The 18,476-nt window shown below is 47.3% G+C and overlaps 1 protein-coding gene and 1 long non-coding RNA gene across 2 annotated transcripts; one reads left to right on the top strand and one right to left on the bottom strand.

Annotated features, from left to right (window-relative positions):
- Positions 1-79: 79 nt before the first annotated feature.
- Positions 80-12,673, bottom strand: LOC128347476 (maestro heat-like repeat-containing protein family member 1). The gene is made up of 15 exons (XM_053302225.1): positions 12,601-12,673; positions 11,936-12,258; positions 11,542-11,703; positions 11,146-11,310; positions 10,803-10,930; positions 9,828-9,959; positions 9,307-9,386; positions 8,570-8,669; positions 7,872-7,967; positions 6,405-6,509; positions 3,041-3,176; positions 2,463-2,557; positions 1,812-1,964; positions 1,612-1,708; positions 80-363 (listed from the first exon to the last, which is right to left on the bottom strand). Coding segments are annotated over exons 1-15 (1,827 nt in total). The 5' UTR covers positions 12,603-12,673; the 3' UTR covers positions 80-310.
- On the top strand, positions 3,655-5,636 carry LOC128347481 (uncharacterized). The gene is made up of 2 exons (XR_008317575.1): positions 3,655-3,779; positions 5,407-5,636. It is a non-coding gene; the product is annotated as an uncharacterized LOC128347481 (long non-coding RNA).
- Positions 12,674-18,476: the final 5,803 nt, after the last annotated feature.

The raw sequence follows: 18,476 nt of genomic DNA, 5'->3' as shown, positions 1-18,476 counted from the left end.
ACAATAACAGAATATCTACCTATTAATACCGATATCAGAATCCCCCCCTGAGGTCAAGAAATCAAGTGATCACTAGAGAGCGAACCTTTATTAAGCCTCATGAACATGCATCTCAAGATATTGCAAAGCAATGAATTGAGCTACATTACCGTTGGCCCTTTTGTTAGGCCAAAATTTAAGTTTAGGTTTACACATAGCAATCAGACCAGGTACACACTGAATACAGCATCCTAAGGTAATCAGTATAATAAGTACAGCAAAACAAATCAGCAGACATTTCCATAACTATTGCCCCACAAGGAAGAAGGTGTCATGGGAGGGTAGTCGGCTTAGCTACAACTCCAAGGTCCATCAGTAAGTCACCTGAATGGGAGAGAAGAGAAGGAAAAATATAATGATGCCAGCACCATTTGACTAAGGAAAGTATTAGGGATGGGAATCGCTGTAGAACTCCTAATGTACTAAGTGGAGGAGTTGTATGTGGAGCTGGTGTTAGCATTCAGGCTCTCAAAGCAAATAGTACTGTCTGCTTCCAAAGCAGGGGGTTCTTTGACAGAAAGAACCAGGGGCGTAACTATAATAGGGCAAGGGGAGACAGTTGTCTGGGAGCCCACTGCCATGGAGGCCCCCCCAGAGGCTAGTCACATGACTGACTCCCCCACCCACACACCCACCCGGGCTTCCTTCAGTTGTATTCATCCTCCGAAACTGATGTGAGTGTTAAGACCTGGAGCTACCAGAACAGCATGTCTTTCTCTAGTACCATTAAAAGACTTGCATCATCCACAATTTACAAACCCTTTAAAAATAATTTAGAATGATGTTCTATTGTGACACATAGGATAGATATTATATATATTCTACTTCAGTGAGGGAGGGCCCATTTTAAAATCTTGTCTCTGGGCCCACTCCAACCTGGCTATGCCCCTGGAAAGAACCCTGTTGGACCTATGTCATTGCTGGTATTTTTTCTAGAATAATACTGTGGTAGTAATCATTTGAGGCCACAGCATATAAAAGATGCAGCTAGAAAGCAAGTCATAGCCGTAGCTTGTATTAAGTGCCATGGAAGTTAGGTGGGCCGCTCAAAACTGGCTCTGAAAAAAATCCCACATTAGTGGATTCATTTTCTAGATAAGCATCCACATTCAGAAATTTCGCCCGAATTCTGCATTAGGTCCACATTGAATTTCTGGGTCCTGGCAGCAGGAGGAGAGGGTGGCTGGGAGGGTGACATTCATAATAGGACTACTAGATTTAGATTTGAGGTCCTTGGATGTTGCCTTGAGCCTGTAGCACCTGAAAAAGCAAGGGACTATAGGAATTTCTCTCCCAAAAGTTCCATCTTCCCAGGATGCACTGCACATGTGCATGTGGCCTGAAAAGGATTGACTTAATGCAAGGACTTGCATAAGGTTTCCTGACTAATCAAGACATGATCCCTTGGGAAGTCCAGGTCACACACATTACAGCAATATGTTTGGGACCTTTAACATCTGAGACCAGCTATGGTACAGGGGATGGTTTTGGGTGGGGGAAAGGACTTCTACCTGCACTGTGACTCCAGGGATGTGGTTTTACCCTCCCCAATTCCTTGGAAATAGAGATTACCTTGGTTTTTTAAGATACCTTCGATTTCTTCAGGCAGCCCTTTGCTTTCTTTGATTTGGCGGAGACGACGCCAGATTTTCCTCTGGATTTCCTCCTCCTGGGGAGATGGGGAAAATGCCCAACCCACCAGAATCAGAGGCCCTTTTTGATTACATGCCACCCCCCACCCCCACTGCCATGCAGCTTAACCAGTGGCTCACCTCATACCCCATCAGTGCATCGGCCTTGCCCAGGAGGGAGTACAGCAGGATCAGTCCAGCCTCCTTAACCCTGTGGAGGGGATGATTAATGGCCCAAATCGTGGTCCTCAGGAAGGATCTTTCCTGATCTTTATTAAAGATCTCCCTGAAAACCTAAAATCAAGAATCAGCCTCAATTAATTCCCCTGAAGCCCAAAGATGTGCAACTTGATTCACATGCATTCAGCTCATAAGCACTGCTTCTCCTATTTTCCCTCTTCATTCCTTCCTTCTTTGATCTCCTCCACAGTCAGAACTGAGATGGCAAGGTGCTTGGGGAAGGACCTGCTCTTCTGCTCAGGCTACTCAGTAAAGGACCATGTGCATTGATAGATGTAGATATTCCAAACCAAAGCAATCATCATTATCTTATCAAGGTGTCATGCCACTACAGCAGGTTGAAAGTTGCATTTCCATGAACTAACATGCACTGCAGTTATTTAGCCCACTGTGTCTCTGGAGAGGTCTGTGTCAAGATGTCCTAATGCTGATTCTGGCGCTTCTTGAGTGCAGAAAGTGATAAGGACGCCTCTGTCCATTCTCACACTCCCAAAAAGGGGGACAATGGGCCATTCTGGCACCCAAGGGAGCCACCCAGAGGGATCTTCTTACCTCCCCAACTCTGGCGGTGTTCAGATAGGCCAGTATTCTTTCCTCCTCCTGCCATCTCCGGCTCCACAGCTCCCCAGCTTCTCTGCTGCTCTGGCCTGAGAAGGAAACATCGGGGCTAAATAGTTATACATCCTGATGACATAGGGGGTTTCTGACAGAATGGCTGGGAGTCTTTCCGGATTCCCCCCCAAGAGGAATTGCCTGAACCCCGCCATGGCTCACTGCAGCAGTGGTCCGAAGCCAGACTTGAGAAATAAGAGGTTCGAGTCTGGTTTACGAGAGGGCCTGTATACTCATTGTCTCCAAGTTTGCTCATAGGATGGGGTCTAGTGGAGAAGGGGAGATGAGGAAATCCAGCTGAATCAGCTGCTGGTCACTCACTAGCAGAGTTATCTTTGTGGAGGACACACCCTTATTGAAGCACCTATCGAGGGACTCGGCTGAAATCAGTGGATATAAATGGACCAAGACAAAAGACCAGGGGCTATAATCTTATTTACTGGTATTTGAAACTAAGGCATTTGTTATAGAACACATAATAATCTAGAAAGCAGTGTTGGTCTCACCAGCTTCCTTACCTTTGTGGTGGAGAAGTACTTCTAGGAGCCGGTAGATTCCCTCCCTGGCGTTTCGGCTGACATCCTTCCTGCAATCCATTATGCAGATTCCAAGTTTGGCCACATGGTGGCCCAAACTGGGGAGTTCTGCAGAGTTCTAGCAGGAAGGAAAATGAGAGGGATCTCTGTCATCCACATTGCTTTGTCAGCCCTTCCCCTTCTTTCATGGGCAATGGATATTCCTGGGTTGGGTAGACCAGTCATCTCTTCCCTTCCTAACGTGAATAGACAAGCAGGCCCCTCCAAGAGGGTGCATTTTCCTCTCTGTCTTGGCAAGGGGTTGGTGACAGGATGAACTGGATACCTACAGCAGGGGCGTAACTACCATTAGGCAAGGGGAGGCGGTTGCCTGGGGGCCCAACCAGGGATACCTCACAGGACTCCCCACTGCCCCCTGCCCAGCCCCAAGGCCCCTCAGCCAGTTGCCCTGCTTGCCTCTCTCCTGCTTGTCCTCCTGGGGGGCCATCCAAGCAGCAGGCCAGCTGCCAAGAGCTCCTTTTCTCCCGGGCGCCTCTCAGCTGATGGGCGGGTGGGCGGGGCTTCCAGGGAGGCCTCCGTGTAGGCCTCAGTGAAGCCTGAACTGGAGTTGGCTTAAAGGGAGGCCCCAAGCAAGGAAGGAAGGAGGCAGGCAGGCAGGCAGGCAGAGTGGCCCCCACAGCTCTCTGCAGCAGACCCCTCTGCCCAGCCCAGCATTTGCCAGGTAGAAGGTGGACTCCTTTTTGTGGTCACCCCCCCCCCCCCGCCCAGATATAGGGATCTGCTTGCCAAAGGGCTTTGATGTGGACGGGGAGAGACTGAGACGTCTCTGAATATTTAATTTAGAACAGTTTAGAACAGTTTCATTCATTCATTTATAAATGCACTTATGCTCAAGTTGTTTTGCAACCCAGAAGGTCTGAGTGAGAACTGTGAAGCATGTGCGGTGCTTTTATTTTATTTTATTTTTCTTGTGTGTGAACTGCTCCCCAGTAACTCGCAGGGACTTCAGGGTCAATCTGGCCAACATGTGAATGCAGCACCTCCATTCCAGAGGAGAAGTGTGTAAAAGGGCTTTCAAAGCCTCCTGTGAAAAACCTCCTGCAATCAAACTTGACTGAATTGGTTCAGAATTCTGAGAAAACAGACATAGGCTCACCCTGCATGGTTGAAAGTCTCCTTTGCTAATTTGCAGCGAGGGTCCCATTTTAATAATTAGTGTTTCTAGTGTGTTCTGGGCATTAAAAGTAGCACAAATATATAGTACTCAATGTATATCACTATCTATTGTGAAGTGTGCGTGTGTGTCTTCAGTGAAATATATTTCTAGGCAGCATACATATTTTGAAATATCAGACTTAAATCCTTGGGGGCCTGGGGTGTGTGGAGGCCCTGGACTTTGAGGGGGGGGGGCTTTTTAAAATCTCATCTCTGGGCCCACTCCAACCTTGCTACGCCCTTGACCTACAGGTATGTTGCCAGAAGAGCAAACTCTGCCACACGTCAGGCTGAAAGAAGCCCATTTAGCTCTGAGATGAAAGGATAAGAGGCCTGTGAGTAACGTTGCTGCCAAGAGTAACTTTGCTACCACCACTCAGACCTCATTAGAAAGGATCTGAGACCAACTCTCACTTTCCCCCCATCTTGTTTGTGTGATAGCATAGTCCTTCTGCTGGTGTTGAGGGAGAGGAAATAAAACATATCTAAGTAACAGGTTTTATTTGGTTTTTTGCGTGGGGGGGGGAATCTAAGCGTGATGGTTACAACAAGGTTTCAGATGTACATTAGCATAGTGGTTTCAGAATGATGTTAAATTTTTATAACTTACAGCTTACAGAAATGTTCTGAGTTTCTTTCTTACTTTTCCTCCTCTCCACATAGGGGTTAGGTGCCTAACCTGATCGCTTTCTTCCTGATGTGCCTCCCCTCTCAGGATGTTCAGATCTACCCTCCGCCTCTCTGGATTTATCCTCTGCCTCTCCTTAAGCCTGACTTCTCTCTTCTCCAGAAAAGTCCCTCCTGTTCACTACTCCTCCCTTGACCCAAGCCTCCAGCTTAGCTTCTCCCTCTTCATTGTCTGACCAATTGTCATCCAACTGATTTTTAACTATCACCTCTCTCTTACTCTGCCTGCCCCCTCCTGGAGCTTTTCCACATGGGGCTTGGGGTGCATTCCTATGAGGGTGGGATTTAGACCAAATTCATTACTATGTCAGCAAGGTACTGTTCACCTAGCAAAGCGGAATTATACAGGTTTTATCTTTACAAATGGAGCTTAATTCAGAGTATCTGCATCCAAAAAGAGTTGCACTTCCTAAAATGTTTTCCTGGGATACTCTGTCTTTCTGCAGATACGATGCTGATGTGTGGAGAGACCCCACGGATAAAGTGGATCAAGATGAGATGGAGGGGTGGCTTTGCCGAGTCTTTGCTGACATGATAGCACTCTGGGCAGACTTGTTTCCTGTGCCCTGGAATCAACTTCCATTCATTCATTTCTATTTTTTCTTTAATTTTAAAAATTCTTCCTTCCTGAAAAGCTCAACTCATTTTTTAAAAATTAAAATTAATTTGTCATGGATCTTGGCCAAGCTGTGACATGTCTCTATTGCCAGCTACAAGGGTGTTTTTTGTTTTGTTTTCTAACGTAGGAATCAATGGAAAATTATAAAAAAATTCTTAAGTTGGGGAGGGCTGGCCATGGAGCTCTTAAACCAAGCTCTGTTGTAGCACATGATAGCAGGATTCTGTGTATTAAATTTGAAGCCCTTGAGACAATGGTTTGATTTTTAATAATTTTTTAGACAGGGAGGGTGCTTTCCCTGTTGCTCTTGCACAAGGCTGCCACCTGGTGGCTGATTGCAGTCTTGTGCAAGATCAACAGGGAAATTAAAAAAGAAAAAAGTGAAATGCCCTCCCTGTCAGGGAAAAAAAAAATTAAAAATCAGCCAAGTGACTGATTAGCTTTGAATTTAGTACACAGAGTCCCGCTATCCTGAGCTAGAACTGTGCCTGGTTTCAGAGCTCCATGAAATGCATCTCTGGTCTTCGGAGACCAGAGGAAGGTGCAGACAAGGCCAATCTCACTTCCCCACTTTGATTCTTGGCTTTCCCTCTGTTGCCCTCAAATAAAAGGGACAAATGTGAGCTCAAAAGGAAACAGCTCCAGAGACTGGGACAAGTCTTCAGGCCACTTCGATGCAAGGAGTCCAGCCTTCAGACTCACTCCACAAAGCAAGAAGAGAATAAGGATTTCCACTTGCTTCTCTTGCTATGGTTGCCTCCCAAAACAAGGACTCTCTTGGCCTTCAAAACCAAGTTATGCCAACCTGTGTGTGGTAATACTCACATCACAATCAGGCATCATGACACTAAAGCGGAGCAAGCTGGCGCATTGTTTGCTGGCTCGTGCTCTCTCCTGGGCATTCCTGGAGAGGATCCAGATGTTGATGTGCTGAAAGAGAAACAGCACCGCAGAATCTCATTACATGCAGCTAACATTTATTTATTTACAGTATTTAACATGGCCCTATACCACCCCAGATACAAGTCCCTATACAGCTCACAATCTTAAAAAAAACCCTGTTAAAATATTAACCCAATTAAAAGAGTTTAGAACACAGATTAAAAACTCTAAAACCTAAAACTTTAAAATGATAAACCAAAAGCCTGACTTTATTTAGCAACTGACCCTATCCACCCCCAGCACAGTACCTTCAGTGACTGTTGTTGGTGTCTCGCTTACATTTCTTTTTAGATTGTGAGCCCTTTGGGGACAGGGATCCATCTTATTTATTTATTATTTTTCTGTGTAAACCGCCCTGAGCCATTTTGGAAGGGCGGTATAGAAATTGAACAAACAAACAAACAGACAAACAAACAGGTATGTTTCGTATAAAAGGAATGCTTGGCTTCTCAGGGCTCTTTCCAGGAAACAGGGAGTCATAGTCCTGTTTTTAAGTTCCTTTTGTCTCTGTCACGCCGTATGAACTCTTGACTATCCCCGTGCCTCATCACACAACTGCCTCCCGCATGGACTTAGCCAGGAACTCCTGTGAAGCCTCTGGTCTGGAAGGAAGGAGTCGGATTTCCTCCCATTCTCACCTCTCCTCCTCTGCCCTCTGTTTTTCTGTGGGAATCTGTCAACTGCTCATACTGAGGTGTCGGAAGCCTGTGTGATGCACCTGTGAGGGACCTATCTAGCTTTCTCATGCCCCTTTGCCTGGATTTGAAACTATTCCTCCAGCCACTCCTGTACACGTATAGCAGAATTTCTTCACAGAGCTGGTGGCAGTTCTTCCCCTATGCCCTTATATTGGCTAAGAGTCAAGTTGAGAATCCTTCTGGGGGGAGTCATGGTCAAGGGCAGTACTGATTTGCCACAGGGAGCATTTAAGTATCTGCTCAGCCACCTGCTCCCTGAAGTGGTGCTTTCAAGGAGAAGCTTTACCTCTTGAGTCTGTGCATGTATAGTCTAGCCCTTTGTGTCCAGGGGAGGAAGTGAGTGGCTTCCCAGAGATCTCTAGGATGGAACAGGTGAGTCTGCTCAGTAGTTCCTCTCCTGCGTCTCTTTGATTTGGGGATACTGTTCCTGATCAAGCTTTTATTCAGAGATGTGTAGAGCATATGTGATGCTGTTCAACAGCATGTTGTATGAGATTGCGCATGATGTTCCTGCCTTTTCCGTTGGGCTGCCAATCAGAGAAGAGCCACAGTGGTGCATGGTGGGCATTCCCGCTGACTACATGTGGCCCAGGTGTCCATCTCTCCCTGCCGGGCTCTCCTTCCCACCTCACCACCTCTTCAATGTTCTTACCTCCAGGAGGGACAAGAGATGCTGTGTGGTTGGGGCCTCTGACAAAAACCCCCTCAGCATCAGCTCCAGATTGTCTGCTGCGAGTTTGTGCAGAGCCTGAAAGAAAAGAGAGAGCCAGTGTGTAATTGCGGCACTCCCCCCAGGCCCCGCCCTCCAGCATGTCAACAAAGAGGAACTCAGCACAGTCAAGGCGAGAGCCTTCCATCAAAGCCATTCCATGGATTCCGGATGACAAAATAGACCAGTGACCTTCACTGGTTATGCGGCAGAGGCTGCCGGCACTCGCCCATTCTGCTGCCACTTCCACATCTCCTTCTGCCTTCTGCCACAGGCCTGTGATTGGTCCAGTGCCCGCACCCCTAGCAGCATGTGACCCAGTGGCGAGCGAGGAGTGTGCACACTGAGGGGGTTCTCCAGGCACCTTCCTGTCTTTCCCGTCTCTCGCTGCTACTCAGAAGGCACAGCAGAAGGCATGGGGGAGCATGGGCCTTGTCAGCCGGGGGTGAGGACAGGAAAGTCGAGGCCACCAGTGGCCCACGGGCCATGCAATGAAGGAGGTGGAAAGAGACTGTGTCAGCACCCGTGAATCACCTCCTCTGCTTTGTTTGCCCACTGCACCCCTGAAGATAGAAGGTATCTCAGGGAATTAGCAATCATGGCTCCAGGAGGTGTGTTTGATGAATTCCATAAGAATGTACCTGTTTGTGGACATGTCCTGCTTGCACTGTTATGACCCCGCGAACAGCAAAGCGCAGGATCGCAGACTCTAGCTCTGGGTCAGTTGGAGGCTTGATTTTGCTGGCAGGGTAGAGGGAAAAGATAAGTTATGCAGGGTGGGGGAGAGGCTGTCATCCTCAGGTGCAGCCCAAGGTATTTGGGAGCCTGAGGTGAGGCGCAAATTGCTGCCACACCTTGCTCCCCCCCAAGTCCTACCTGGAGCTTTTACACACATGGCTTTTAGTTCGAATCTCCTCCAGAATAGAGAGCGTGAGTCCACATATCAGCTGGATTTACCCCAAAGTCGTTGCAGGCTATCGGGCCAGTTCAGACACGACTCTGTTCCCTCCCGAATTATGGCTTCGCATTCTGGCTTAGCCCAAATTACTGTATGTCCAGCATTAAAAAATATTTTATTTTCAGCAGCTTCCAGAGGAATCAAAACTCCGCTGGGGCCATCACAGAGCCAATACATCCCCGTTCTTTTTCCAGCCACTTGTACTGATAGTGTTGTGGGCCAAAGGGAAGACCCCTTCTTTTTTATAGGCAATTTCCGTTTCCTTTTCTGCCCGTGTCTCTCCCCTTTATTTGAACTGCTCTGGGGCTTTTGAGCAGGTCTGAAGGTTTTCTCCCCTCACTCGCCCCTTTCACTGCACCCCTTTTGCCAGTCTTCTTGGCTTATTGTGAAGAGAGATCCCCCTTCTCCCAGAAAAGATACCTGAGGCAGGAGACGGCAGCCATGGCATAAAGCAGGAGAATGGTAGGCCCAGACTGCACAGGGGACTTCTCCATCACCACCTGAGAAAGACCAAGGGCCAAAACAGAGCAGAGAAGCATCAATTCATGATGCTTCCTAGTAGGGGTTATTTCAGCCCACTCTTGAGCTTTCCTTCCAACCTCACCCAACCTTCCAACCTTCCTTCCAAAGCACTTGTCTATATCTTGATCGACCACTTAACTCCCTTGAGTGGGAATTATAAGTACACCGCAGTCTTGTGGCTGTTTTTAAGTGGACTTAGTGGTCCTGTTCCAAAAGGCTGCATTGTCCTACTCTCTAGCAAATCCGCAAGCCTTTCTTTTACAGAACCTTCTCAAGATAAGCTTGTGAGCTGCCCTGGGAGCAGTTTGGTGTTAAAAGGCGGAATCTATATTGATTACACAAATGTGTTGCTCTCCCAGTCCCACCCCTTATTTAACTTCCATCTTTTCACTCGATTTCTGGTCCTCTTTCTCACTCACCACGATTGCTTTTATCAGTTGTCCTTTGCTGTAGGGGAGATCCAGACTCTCCTGGCCGCTCTTATATGCAGCCTTGCAGCAAGCACAGAGGACCGCGAGGAAATGGACATCCTCATCCTGATTGCTGGCTCTCTGAAGTTGCAAGAGAGTCAAGCAGTTAGGTAAGAGAGGACATTCTGATAGAGTCCAGCACCCATCCCGCGGTGGCTCTGAATGGGAGAGGAATTGAGGACTTTCCCACCCTGCATAGCATTCTGCTAGTGCACAGAGAGATGGCAGAACTGAAAAGGGGATGGAATCAAAAGGGGTGGGATCCTGTAGGCTACTATGGAAACTGTTCTGGGCTCCGTGGCTGCTTCTGCTCCAGTCATTTCCCCCCAGAGGCACACATTTCCTCCATTCAGTGTTTTCAGGGGATCCAGATGACACGGAGGGCAGGGCAACCCAGCACTTTCCAGTAATCCCAATGATGCCCTCTTGTCTTTTTCCACACCCTCTTTGTGGTGCAATTTGGGAGTTAAAATGCAAGGGCAGAGCCAGAATATCCAGGCACGGCACTCTGGAGGCTTCCCAGGACTTCCGTCCCTTAAAGGAAATCCTTAAATAGGCTTCTGCCCCTTGTCTCAGTTGTTTCCTGTTCACTTGTGTGCCTCTGAATCAGCCCAAGTTGCAGAAGCCACTTGGAAAGAAAGGAGTGAGGACTGAGGAGGCAGAAATGAAATAAAGGAGCAGGTGCTGAATGGGGCTTAATTCTGAGTCTCATCATGTAGTAAGATCATGATGGTCGGGAGAGGCATTGCTGATTTTCACAGGGAAAATCACCGTGACAGTCCTATATGACATGTCATGTGGAACCACCGTTCGTGCCCACCTCCCCTCCCTTCCATCTGATGGCAGAAAAGCAATTGGAAAGGTAAAGGTCCAGAACATGGAAGCAACCTGTGGAGGAAGCACCTGGGATGTGGGGTTTTGTACCTCCTCTCTGTCCTCCATATGCCGGTGGATGATTTCCATGAGATCCTCATCCACTTTCCAGTCCTCCACCTCAGAGTGGTAGGAGCTGGAGGAGAAAAGGGAGCAGTACATGCTGCTGACCACTGAATCTGGGGGAAAGAACAGGAAGAATGTGCAGACATATTAATGCACCCATCTGTGTCCTTCTTCCAAAAAGGACCCAGGTTCTTCTCACTGAAACCCTCTTTGTTTAGGAAGAGTATAGCTACCTTGGAACCTGCTCTGCCTCCCAGCCTCACCTATTGGCCTCAATTTCTAAGATTCTCAACCCCTAAATCCCCCCAATTTCTGAGCATCTCCTCACCTCCAGACTGGTTCCAAACTGCTCTGGAGCTTTGGCTGTCCGTGTAGCCCATGTTTTCCCATCTGGAGACCCGCTCTTTTGGGCTGCCCACGGTTAGCTCCTCATCCAGTTTATGGTCCTCCAGCTGGGATTGGTCTGAGACGAGGGAGCAGTGCATACTGCTCACTGATGAATATGGGGGAAAGAACATGAAGAATGTGGAGACATATTAATGCACCCATCTGTGTCCTTCTTCCAAAAAGGACCCAGTTTCTTCTCACTGGAACCCTCTTTGTTTAGGAAGAGTATAGCGACCTGGGAACCTGCTTTGCCTCCCAGCCTCACCTATTGGCCTCAATTTCTAAGATTCTCCATTCCCAACCCCTAAATCCCCCCAAATCCTGAGCATCTCCTCACCTCCGGACTGGTTCCAATCTGCTCTGGAGCTTTGCCTCTCAGTTTCACTTTGGTCTTCCCAGACCGTCTGTGTTGAGCGGTCCACCATGACCTCCTCAACCAGTTCTAGGTTCTCCAGCTGGGACTGGTCTGAGGAGTCGAGGGAGCAGTGCATACCGCTCACTGATGAATATGGGGGAAAGAACATGAAGAATGTGCAGACATATTAATGCACCCATCTGTGTCCTTCCTCCAAAAAGGACCCAGTTTCTTCTCACTGGATCCCTCTTTGTTTAGGAAGAGTATAGCGACCTGGGAACCTGCTCTGCCTCCCAGCCTCACCTATTGGCCTCAGTTTCTAAGATTCTCAACCCCTAAATCCACCCTGCCCCCTCAATCCTGAGCATCTCCTTACCTCCAGACAGGTTTTCAAGTCCTCTGGAGCTTTGCCTGTCTTTGTGTGCATCCCTCCCATTCTTGAGAGCAACAGCCTCCCTCCTCCTGCAGAGATGATACCATTTTGCTCTGGGAGGGGCTGGTGGAGTGCTGATGCCAACCCCCCCCTGCTGCTCAGGTTCCTGTTGCTCTTTTGGTTTTCTGCAGCAGGCAATGAAGTGCCAGCTCTTGGGATGAGCAGCCATGGGAACTGTGGCACCCTCTTTTTTTCTCTTGCTGCTTCCTTCTGGTGGACCAGACTTGGGCCTCCGGTTACGCAGGAGGGTCCGCAGCCTTTGCAGCCTAGAAACGAGTGGAAAGAAGATGAGAGGTGGGGCTTGCAGGGTCCTCCTGCTCTTTGCCCCTAGACTGAGCTTGGGCCACCTGCTTGGAAATGTTGCTCTAATATGTCCAGCCAGTAGGTGGCACTAGCCTTTGCTTAAAAGGGTCAAATGAATGGTCCAGCACCTGGACTCATGAAGATACACACACAGGTGTATTGAAGCATCAGAGCATGCCCTGAGGACAACCTCTATTAAAAAGATGCTTGTCTTAGATAGAGAGGAGGAAGCCCCAAGGCTCTCCTGAAATCACAATAAGAATGATAGAATCAGAAAGTAGAAACCTCTATGAAATCCTACTTACATCTTGCTCCCTTTGTTTCTCTCACTAAAAGAAAGCCTAAGCACAAAAACAGATGCACGTATGCACGCTTTCTTTCTATCTCTTTTTGTCAATATATTATACTCTCTATATATACAACTATATATGTTGTATATACAACATATATACAACTATATATGTAATATAATAATAATATAATACAACTATATATGTTGTATATGTCAATATACAACACTATAACAGAGCAGAGAAAAGCATATGCTTCTGCTCCCAGATAGCACCTCTGCTCATGTGACCGATGAGTGAGCAAAGGGGAGTTGTAACAAGTGAGGTCATGTCCCAATGGACCATTGTTCCTCCTGAGTTCCATTGTGACATTTCTCTGAGTGGCTTTTAATCTATGTTGAGCCTCTGAAATTACTTCTGATTTTCTAGATATGTTTTCAGTGGCTCTTGGACAACCGGTTCCATAATCAGAGGGGCACCCAGGGAATTTTGGAGCATAGACCTAAAGGTTTTTGAAGGCTCCTCTCACACACACAAACACTATTTCACACACATTTTTAACGTGACCACACCACCTGGGACAGACTAAAAAGGATTTGGGGACCCCCAAGGGGACTGGATGCCCTGGACTTCAGCCCGGAAGTCCAGGGGTAAGAGCGCCTCTGTCCATAGCCATGATAACCAAAATACTTTAGACTTATGACTAGAGAAAAAGAATGAGAAGGAATCAGAAAACCCTCTTTCTTTATTTTTGGTGGCAGCTTTGGTCTCCTGCCCAGATTGTCCAATTATTAAAAGTCACTCCTCAGAGCTAACTGCAGGGCCGGTGTTACCATCAGGCCAACTATGGAGCTGCTTAGGGCGCAGAACTCAGAGGGGCACAGAATGCAGACCTTAGAGGGGTCGCAAATAGTCTGGCACCGGCCCTGGCTAACTGGCCTACCCACAATTCTAAGTTGGCATTTCAAAGTAGTGCTAATGGACTGACAAGGCCACAACACCTATTTGCATGGCATTGCTTTGTTTTGCCTTCCCTCTGGGTCATATGATTAGTGCTGCTTATAGCAGATTCAAGCTATATGCAGCATTGTGCAACCCTCTTTTGAATGTAACATGGTAATAGCTTTCCTTCTCCACCGAGAGTTGAGAATTAAGTTGAGCACAAAAAAGTTTACATAGCAAAATAATTGAGAAAATGGCTCCCTGTCTACAATCTAAAAATAAACACAACTGAAACACCATCAACAGCAATGTGAGAAATTTTACTTTCCAAGCCTTTACACCCCCAGATTCCTCCAAGAAGGGTTTTCTCTGCTACCACCGGCAGTTCCAGGCAGGCTGGATGCCTGAAATAAAAGTACTTGAGCCCCCAACTCACACAAGCAAGTTCAATTGTGCTGCTGCTGCTGCTACTACTTATATACCACTTTTCAACAAAAGTTCTCAAAGCGGTTTACACAGAATTTTAAAAAAAATTAAGATGTTTTCCTGTCCCCAAAGGGCTCATAATTTAAACAGGAAAATAAGGTAGACACCAGCATGCTAATATGGGTTGTGAGCAACCCCCTACATTCCAGAAACTTTCAGTAGCATGATCTAAAGTGGAGTGGCCCCTTCAGAATGCAGTTTGTTCAGTACTAAAGATGTTATTCACTTCACCCCTCAACTAATTTTTAATTAAGATATATGGCATAGAGTTTGTGTTGGAGGAAATGACTTACAATGAAATGAACCTATGTCTAGGTTCTGGCTACATGTTGGTCAGTGAGAGACCTATAGAAACATGGTGCTGAGCGAGCAAGCTAGAAGCATTCTGTGGAGAAGGAGGAAGTCACTCCCAGGAAGTTTCTGAGTACATTCAATCAACTGAGGGGCCATAGCGGCAGAGATCATCAGGAATTAGTAGGAGACCCTGACTGACTATCTCTACTCCCAATGCCCTAGTTGTCATTAGGGTTACTGGTGCAAAAGGTTGATGCCATGCGGAGCTGAATCTCCAACAGATTGCCAGTTATTGACAGGAGACTTATAGGTTTATAATTTTAAGGATCTAGTTTAGAACCTTTTTAGCCTACTTTCCAGTAGGCTTATGAGATCACCCGGCATTCTGTGTCTGTGTGTGTGTGTTTGTCCATCCGTGTGTTCCCGCCCCCCATCAACTTCGCAACACCTGGACCAATATGAACCAGATTGGGTAGAGTTGTAGGGACACATAGGAACACCTCAACAGCATAGTCTGAGATGATGTCATCCCCCCCAATCAAGGATGGAGGACACGTAAACCTTTAGGCGCATGTGAGCTAACTTGTGAACCGCCTAACCTCTTTGAACCAAATTTGCTACAGCTGTTGAAACACAGGGATTTCCAAATGGCATGCCAAATGGCATCCAAATGGCATCCCCCTGCTAACTTGGCAAAGAGGCACATTTTAACGTGGTGATTCTCTTTATTTAGCAGGGGGAAAGTAACTGGCCCTATTCACCCCAGCACAGTACCTCCAGTGACTGTTGCTGGTGTCTATCTTGTGTTGCTTTTTAGATTGTGAGCCCTTTGGGGACAGGGTTCCATCTTATTTGTTTGTTATTTCTCCGTGCAAACCTCCCTGAGCCATTTTTGGAAGAAATCAGATGAATGAATGAATGAAAGAATGAATGATGTCATCCACTCCAATTCGGGTTTGGTATTGGAGTCGCCTAGGCTTGTGGTGCTGGGTAACTTCAATGTTCATTTCGGGATCAATTTGGCCGGGGCGGCACAGGAGTTCATAGCAGCCATGACGACTATGGGTCTATCTCAGGTGGTCTCGAGACCGACACACATTGCAGGTCACACGCTTGATTTGGTCTTTCACTCTGATCAGGGTGGTGTTCTGTGGGTGGGGACTCCTGTGATTTCCCCATTGTCATGGATGGACCACCATCTGGTTAAGGTTGGATTCACAGTCATACCCCACCTTCGCAAGGGCAAGGGACCTATTAGGATGGTCCGCCCAAGAAGGTTATTGGATCCCATAGGATTTCAAGAAGCCTTGGAGGGAATCAGTGTTGGCTCTGCCGGTGATCCTGTTGATGTCCTAGTGGAGAACTGGAACAGCAAACTCACCGGGGCAGTAGACATGATCGTTCCTAAGCATCCTCTCCGACCCGCTTCAAAACTGGCCCCTTGATATACGAAAGAACTACAGGGGCTGAAGCAGCGATGTAGACAACTAGAGCGCAGGTGGAGAAAGACTCTGCTTGAATCTGACAGATTGCAACATAGAACTCATGTGATAGAACTGCTCAGGTGATATGTGCGGCAAGGAAGCGATTCATTTCTACCTGTATTGTATCCGCAAGTTCACGTCCAGCGGAGTTGTTCATGGTTGTGAGAGGACTAGTAGGTGCCGCTCCTCCCTTGAATCGGAATCTGAAACCATCGATTACCCGCTGTGATGTGTTTAATGAATTCTTAGTGGAAAGAATCTCTCGTATTCAGGCCGACTTGGATTTTGTCTCCACACTTACTTCAGTATCTGCTGTGGAGGTATCCAGCGACTCCTCTTACGTGGTTAGGTTGGATCAGTTCCAGTTTGTGACTCCTGAGGATGTGGACAAACTGATTGGAACGGTGCGGCCCACCACCTGTCCTCTTGACCCTTGCCCAACATGGCTTATACTATCAGGCAGGGGGGTTGTTGTAGAAGACCTGGTAGAGATCATAAATGCATCTCTGAGGGAAGGTAAGATGCCTCCTAGTCTTAAGGAGGCAATTATTAGACCGCTTCTGAAGAAGCCTAGCTTGGATCCCTCAGAGCTGAGTAACTACAGGCCTGTCTCCAACCTTCCGTGGCTGGGCAAGGTGATTGAGAGGGTGCTGGCCTCCCAGCTCCAGATGGTCTTGGAGGAAACTGATTATCTAGACCCATTTCAAACTGGCTTCCAGGCTGGCTATGGGTTGGAGACTGCCTTGGTCGGCCTGATGGATGATCTCCAATTGGGAATGGACAGAGGAAGTGTGACTCTGTTGGTCCTTTTGGACCTCTCGGCGGCTTTCGATACTATCGACCATAGTATCCTTCTGGAGCGTCTGAGGGGGTTGGGGGTGGGAGGCACTGCTCTGCAGTGGTTCCATTCCTACCTCTCGGGCAGGTTCCAGATGTTATCTCTTGGAGACTGTTGTTTCTCAAAATCTGAACTTCGGTACGGTGTCCCTCAGGGCTCCGTATTGTCTCTGATGTTGTTTAACATCTACATGAAACCGCTGGGAGAGATCATCAGGAGATTTGGTGCAGGGTGCTATCAGTATGCTGATGACACCCAATTTTTTTCTCCATGTCGGCATCATCAGGAGAGGGCATAACCTCCCTAAATGCCTGCCTGGAGGCAGTAATGGGCTGGATAAAGGATAACAAACTGAGACTGAATCCAGATAAGACAGAGGTACTCATTGTGCAGGGTCGGAACTCGAGAGACGATTTTGATCTGCCTGTTCTGGATGGGGTCACACTTCCCTAGAAGAAACAAGTACGCAGTCTAGGGGTGCTTCTGGATCCAAGTCTCTCCTCGGTGTCCCAGGTTGAGGCAGTGGCCAGAAGTGCCTTTTATCAGCTTTGGTTGATATGCCAGCTGCGTCCATTTCTGTGGACGCAGCTGGCATATTGAGATAGACGACCTCAAAACAGTAGTACATCTGCTGGTAACCTCCAGACTGGATTACTGCAATGCGCTCTATGTGGGGCTGCCCTTGTACGTAATCCGGAAACTACAGTTGGTCCAGAATGTGGCAGCCAGGCTGGTCTCTGGGCCATCTAGGAGAGACCATATTACTCCCGTGTTGAACGAGTTACACTGCCTGCCGATATGTTTCTGGGCAAAATTCAAGGTGTTGGTCATAACCTATAAATCCCTAAACAGCTTGGGCCCTGGGTAAGAGAACGTCTTCATCATGAACCCCACTGCCTGTTGAGATCATCAGGAGAGGTCCATCTGCATTTGCCACCGGCTCGTCTGGTGGCTACTCAGGGACGGGCCTTCTCCGTTGCTGCCCTGAGGCTTTGGAATACACTCCCTGGTGAAATAAGAGCCTCCCCATCTCTGACAACTTTTAAAAAGTCTTTAAAGATGCATCTCTTCACCAGACTTTTAACTGATATTGTTTTGATTGTTTTAATGTTTTTAGAATATTGTTTTAAAATTTTAAATTGTGTTTTAAATTTCTGGCTTTTAATTTTTGTTTTTAATTAATGTTTTACTTTTTAATCTTGCTGTAAACTGCCCAGAGATGTAGGTTTTGGGCAGTATAAAATATTCATCATTATCATCATCATCCCCCAGTGAGGCACTACCTTTGCGTGGTTGTGGGGCTTGTGTGCTCTGATGAAGGTGAGAGCTATGCCAGAGGTCCAACCATACTGGACTGGTCTCACCAGAGGAGCCAAAGAGTGCCTCTCCCATCAACAATATGGTGATACATAACTTTAATAAATCTATACCGGATCGGTCGTCGCCTGGGTCAACAAGGACTGTGCCAGATGCTATAGTCCCTGGACATCTGGTGGCAAGTGGGCAACAGGACTCAGGATCTTCAGTTGAGCAACCAGGGCTGGAGACAGCAAAGTTACTGGAAGAAACGTCGCTTAACCGGAAAAAAAAAAACTAAAAATGCCAACAAGGAAATAATGATCTGCTATTACAAGTATAGTCCAACTAGAAGAGGTTATTTTAAAAGAATGTACCAAATTTGGAAAGAGAAGCATCCAGACACAGAAATAACAGAACAAAGGCTAGCAGACCAGAGAAGATTCACCATCAGAAAGAAAGTATTCACAGGAGTTGAGCTGGAAGAACTGCAAAGAGCAACACAGGCTAAAGATATGGAAGAAGAATTATCACCAATTGGAAAAGTTGCT

This window comes from Hemicordylus capensis, chromosome 1 (assembly GCF_027244095.1).
Source record: "Hemicordylus capensis ecotype Gifberg chromosome 1, rHemCap1.1.pri, whole genome shotgun sequence".
Classification (NCBI taxonomy): Eukaryota; Metazoa; Chordata; class Lepidosauria; order Squamata; family Cordylidae; genus Hemicordylus; species Hemicordylus capensis.
This window is presented reverse-complemented; position numbering and strand designations above follow the sequence as displayed.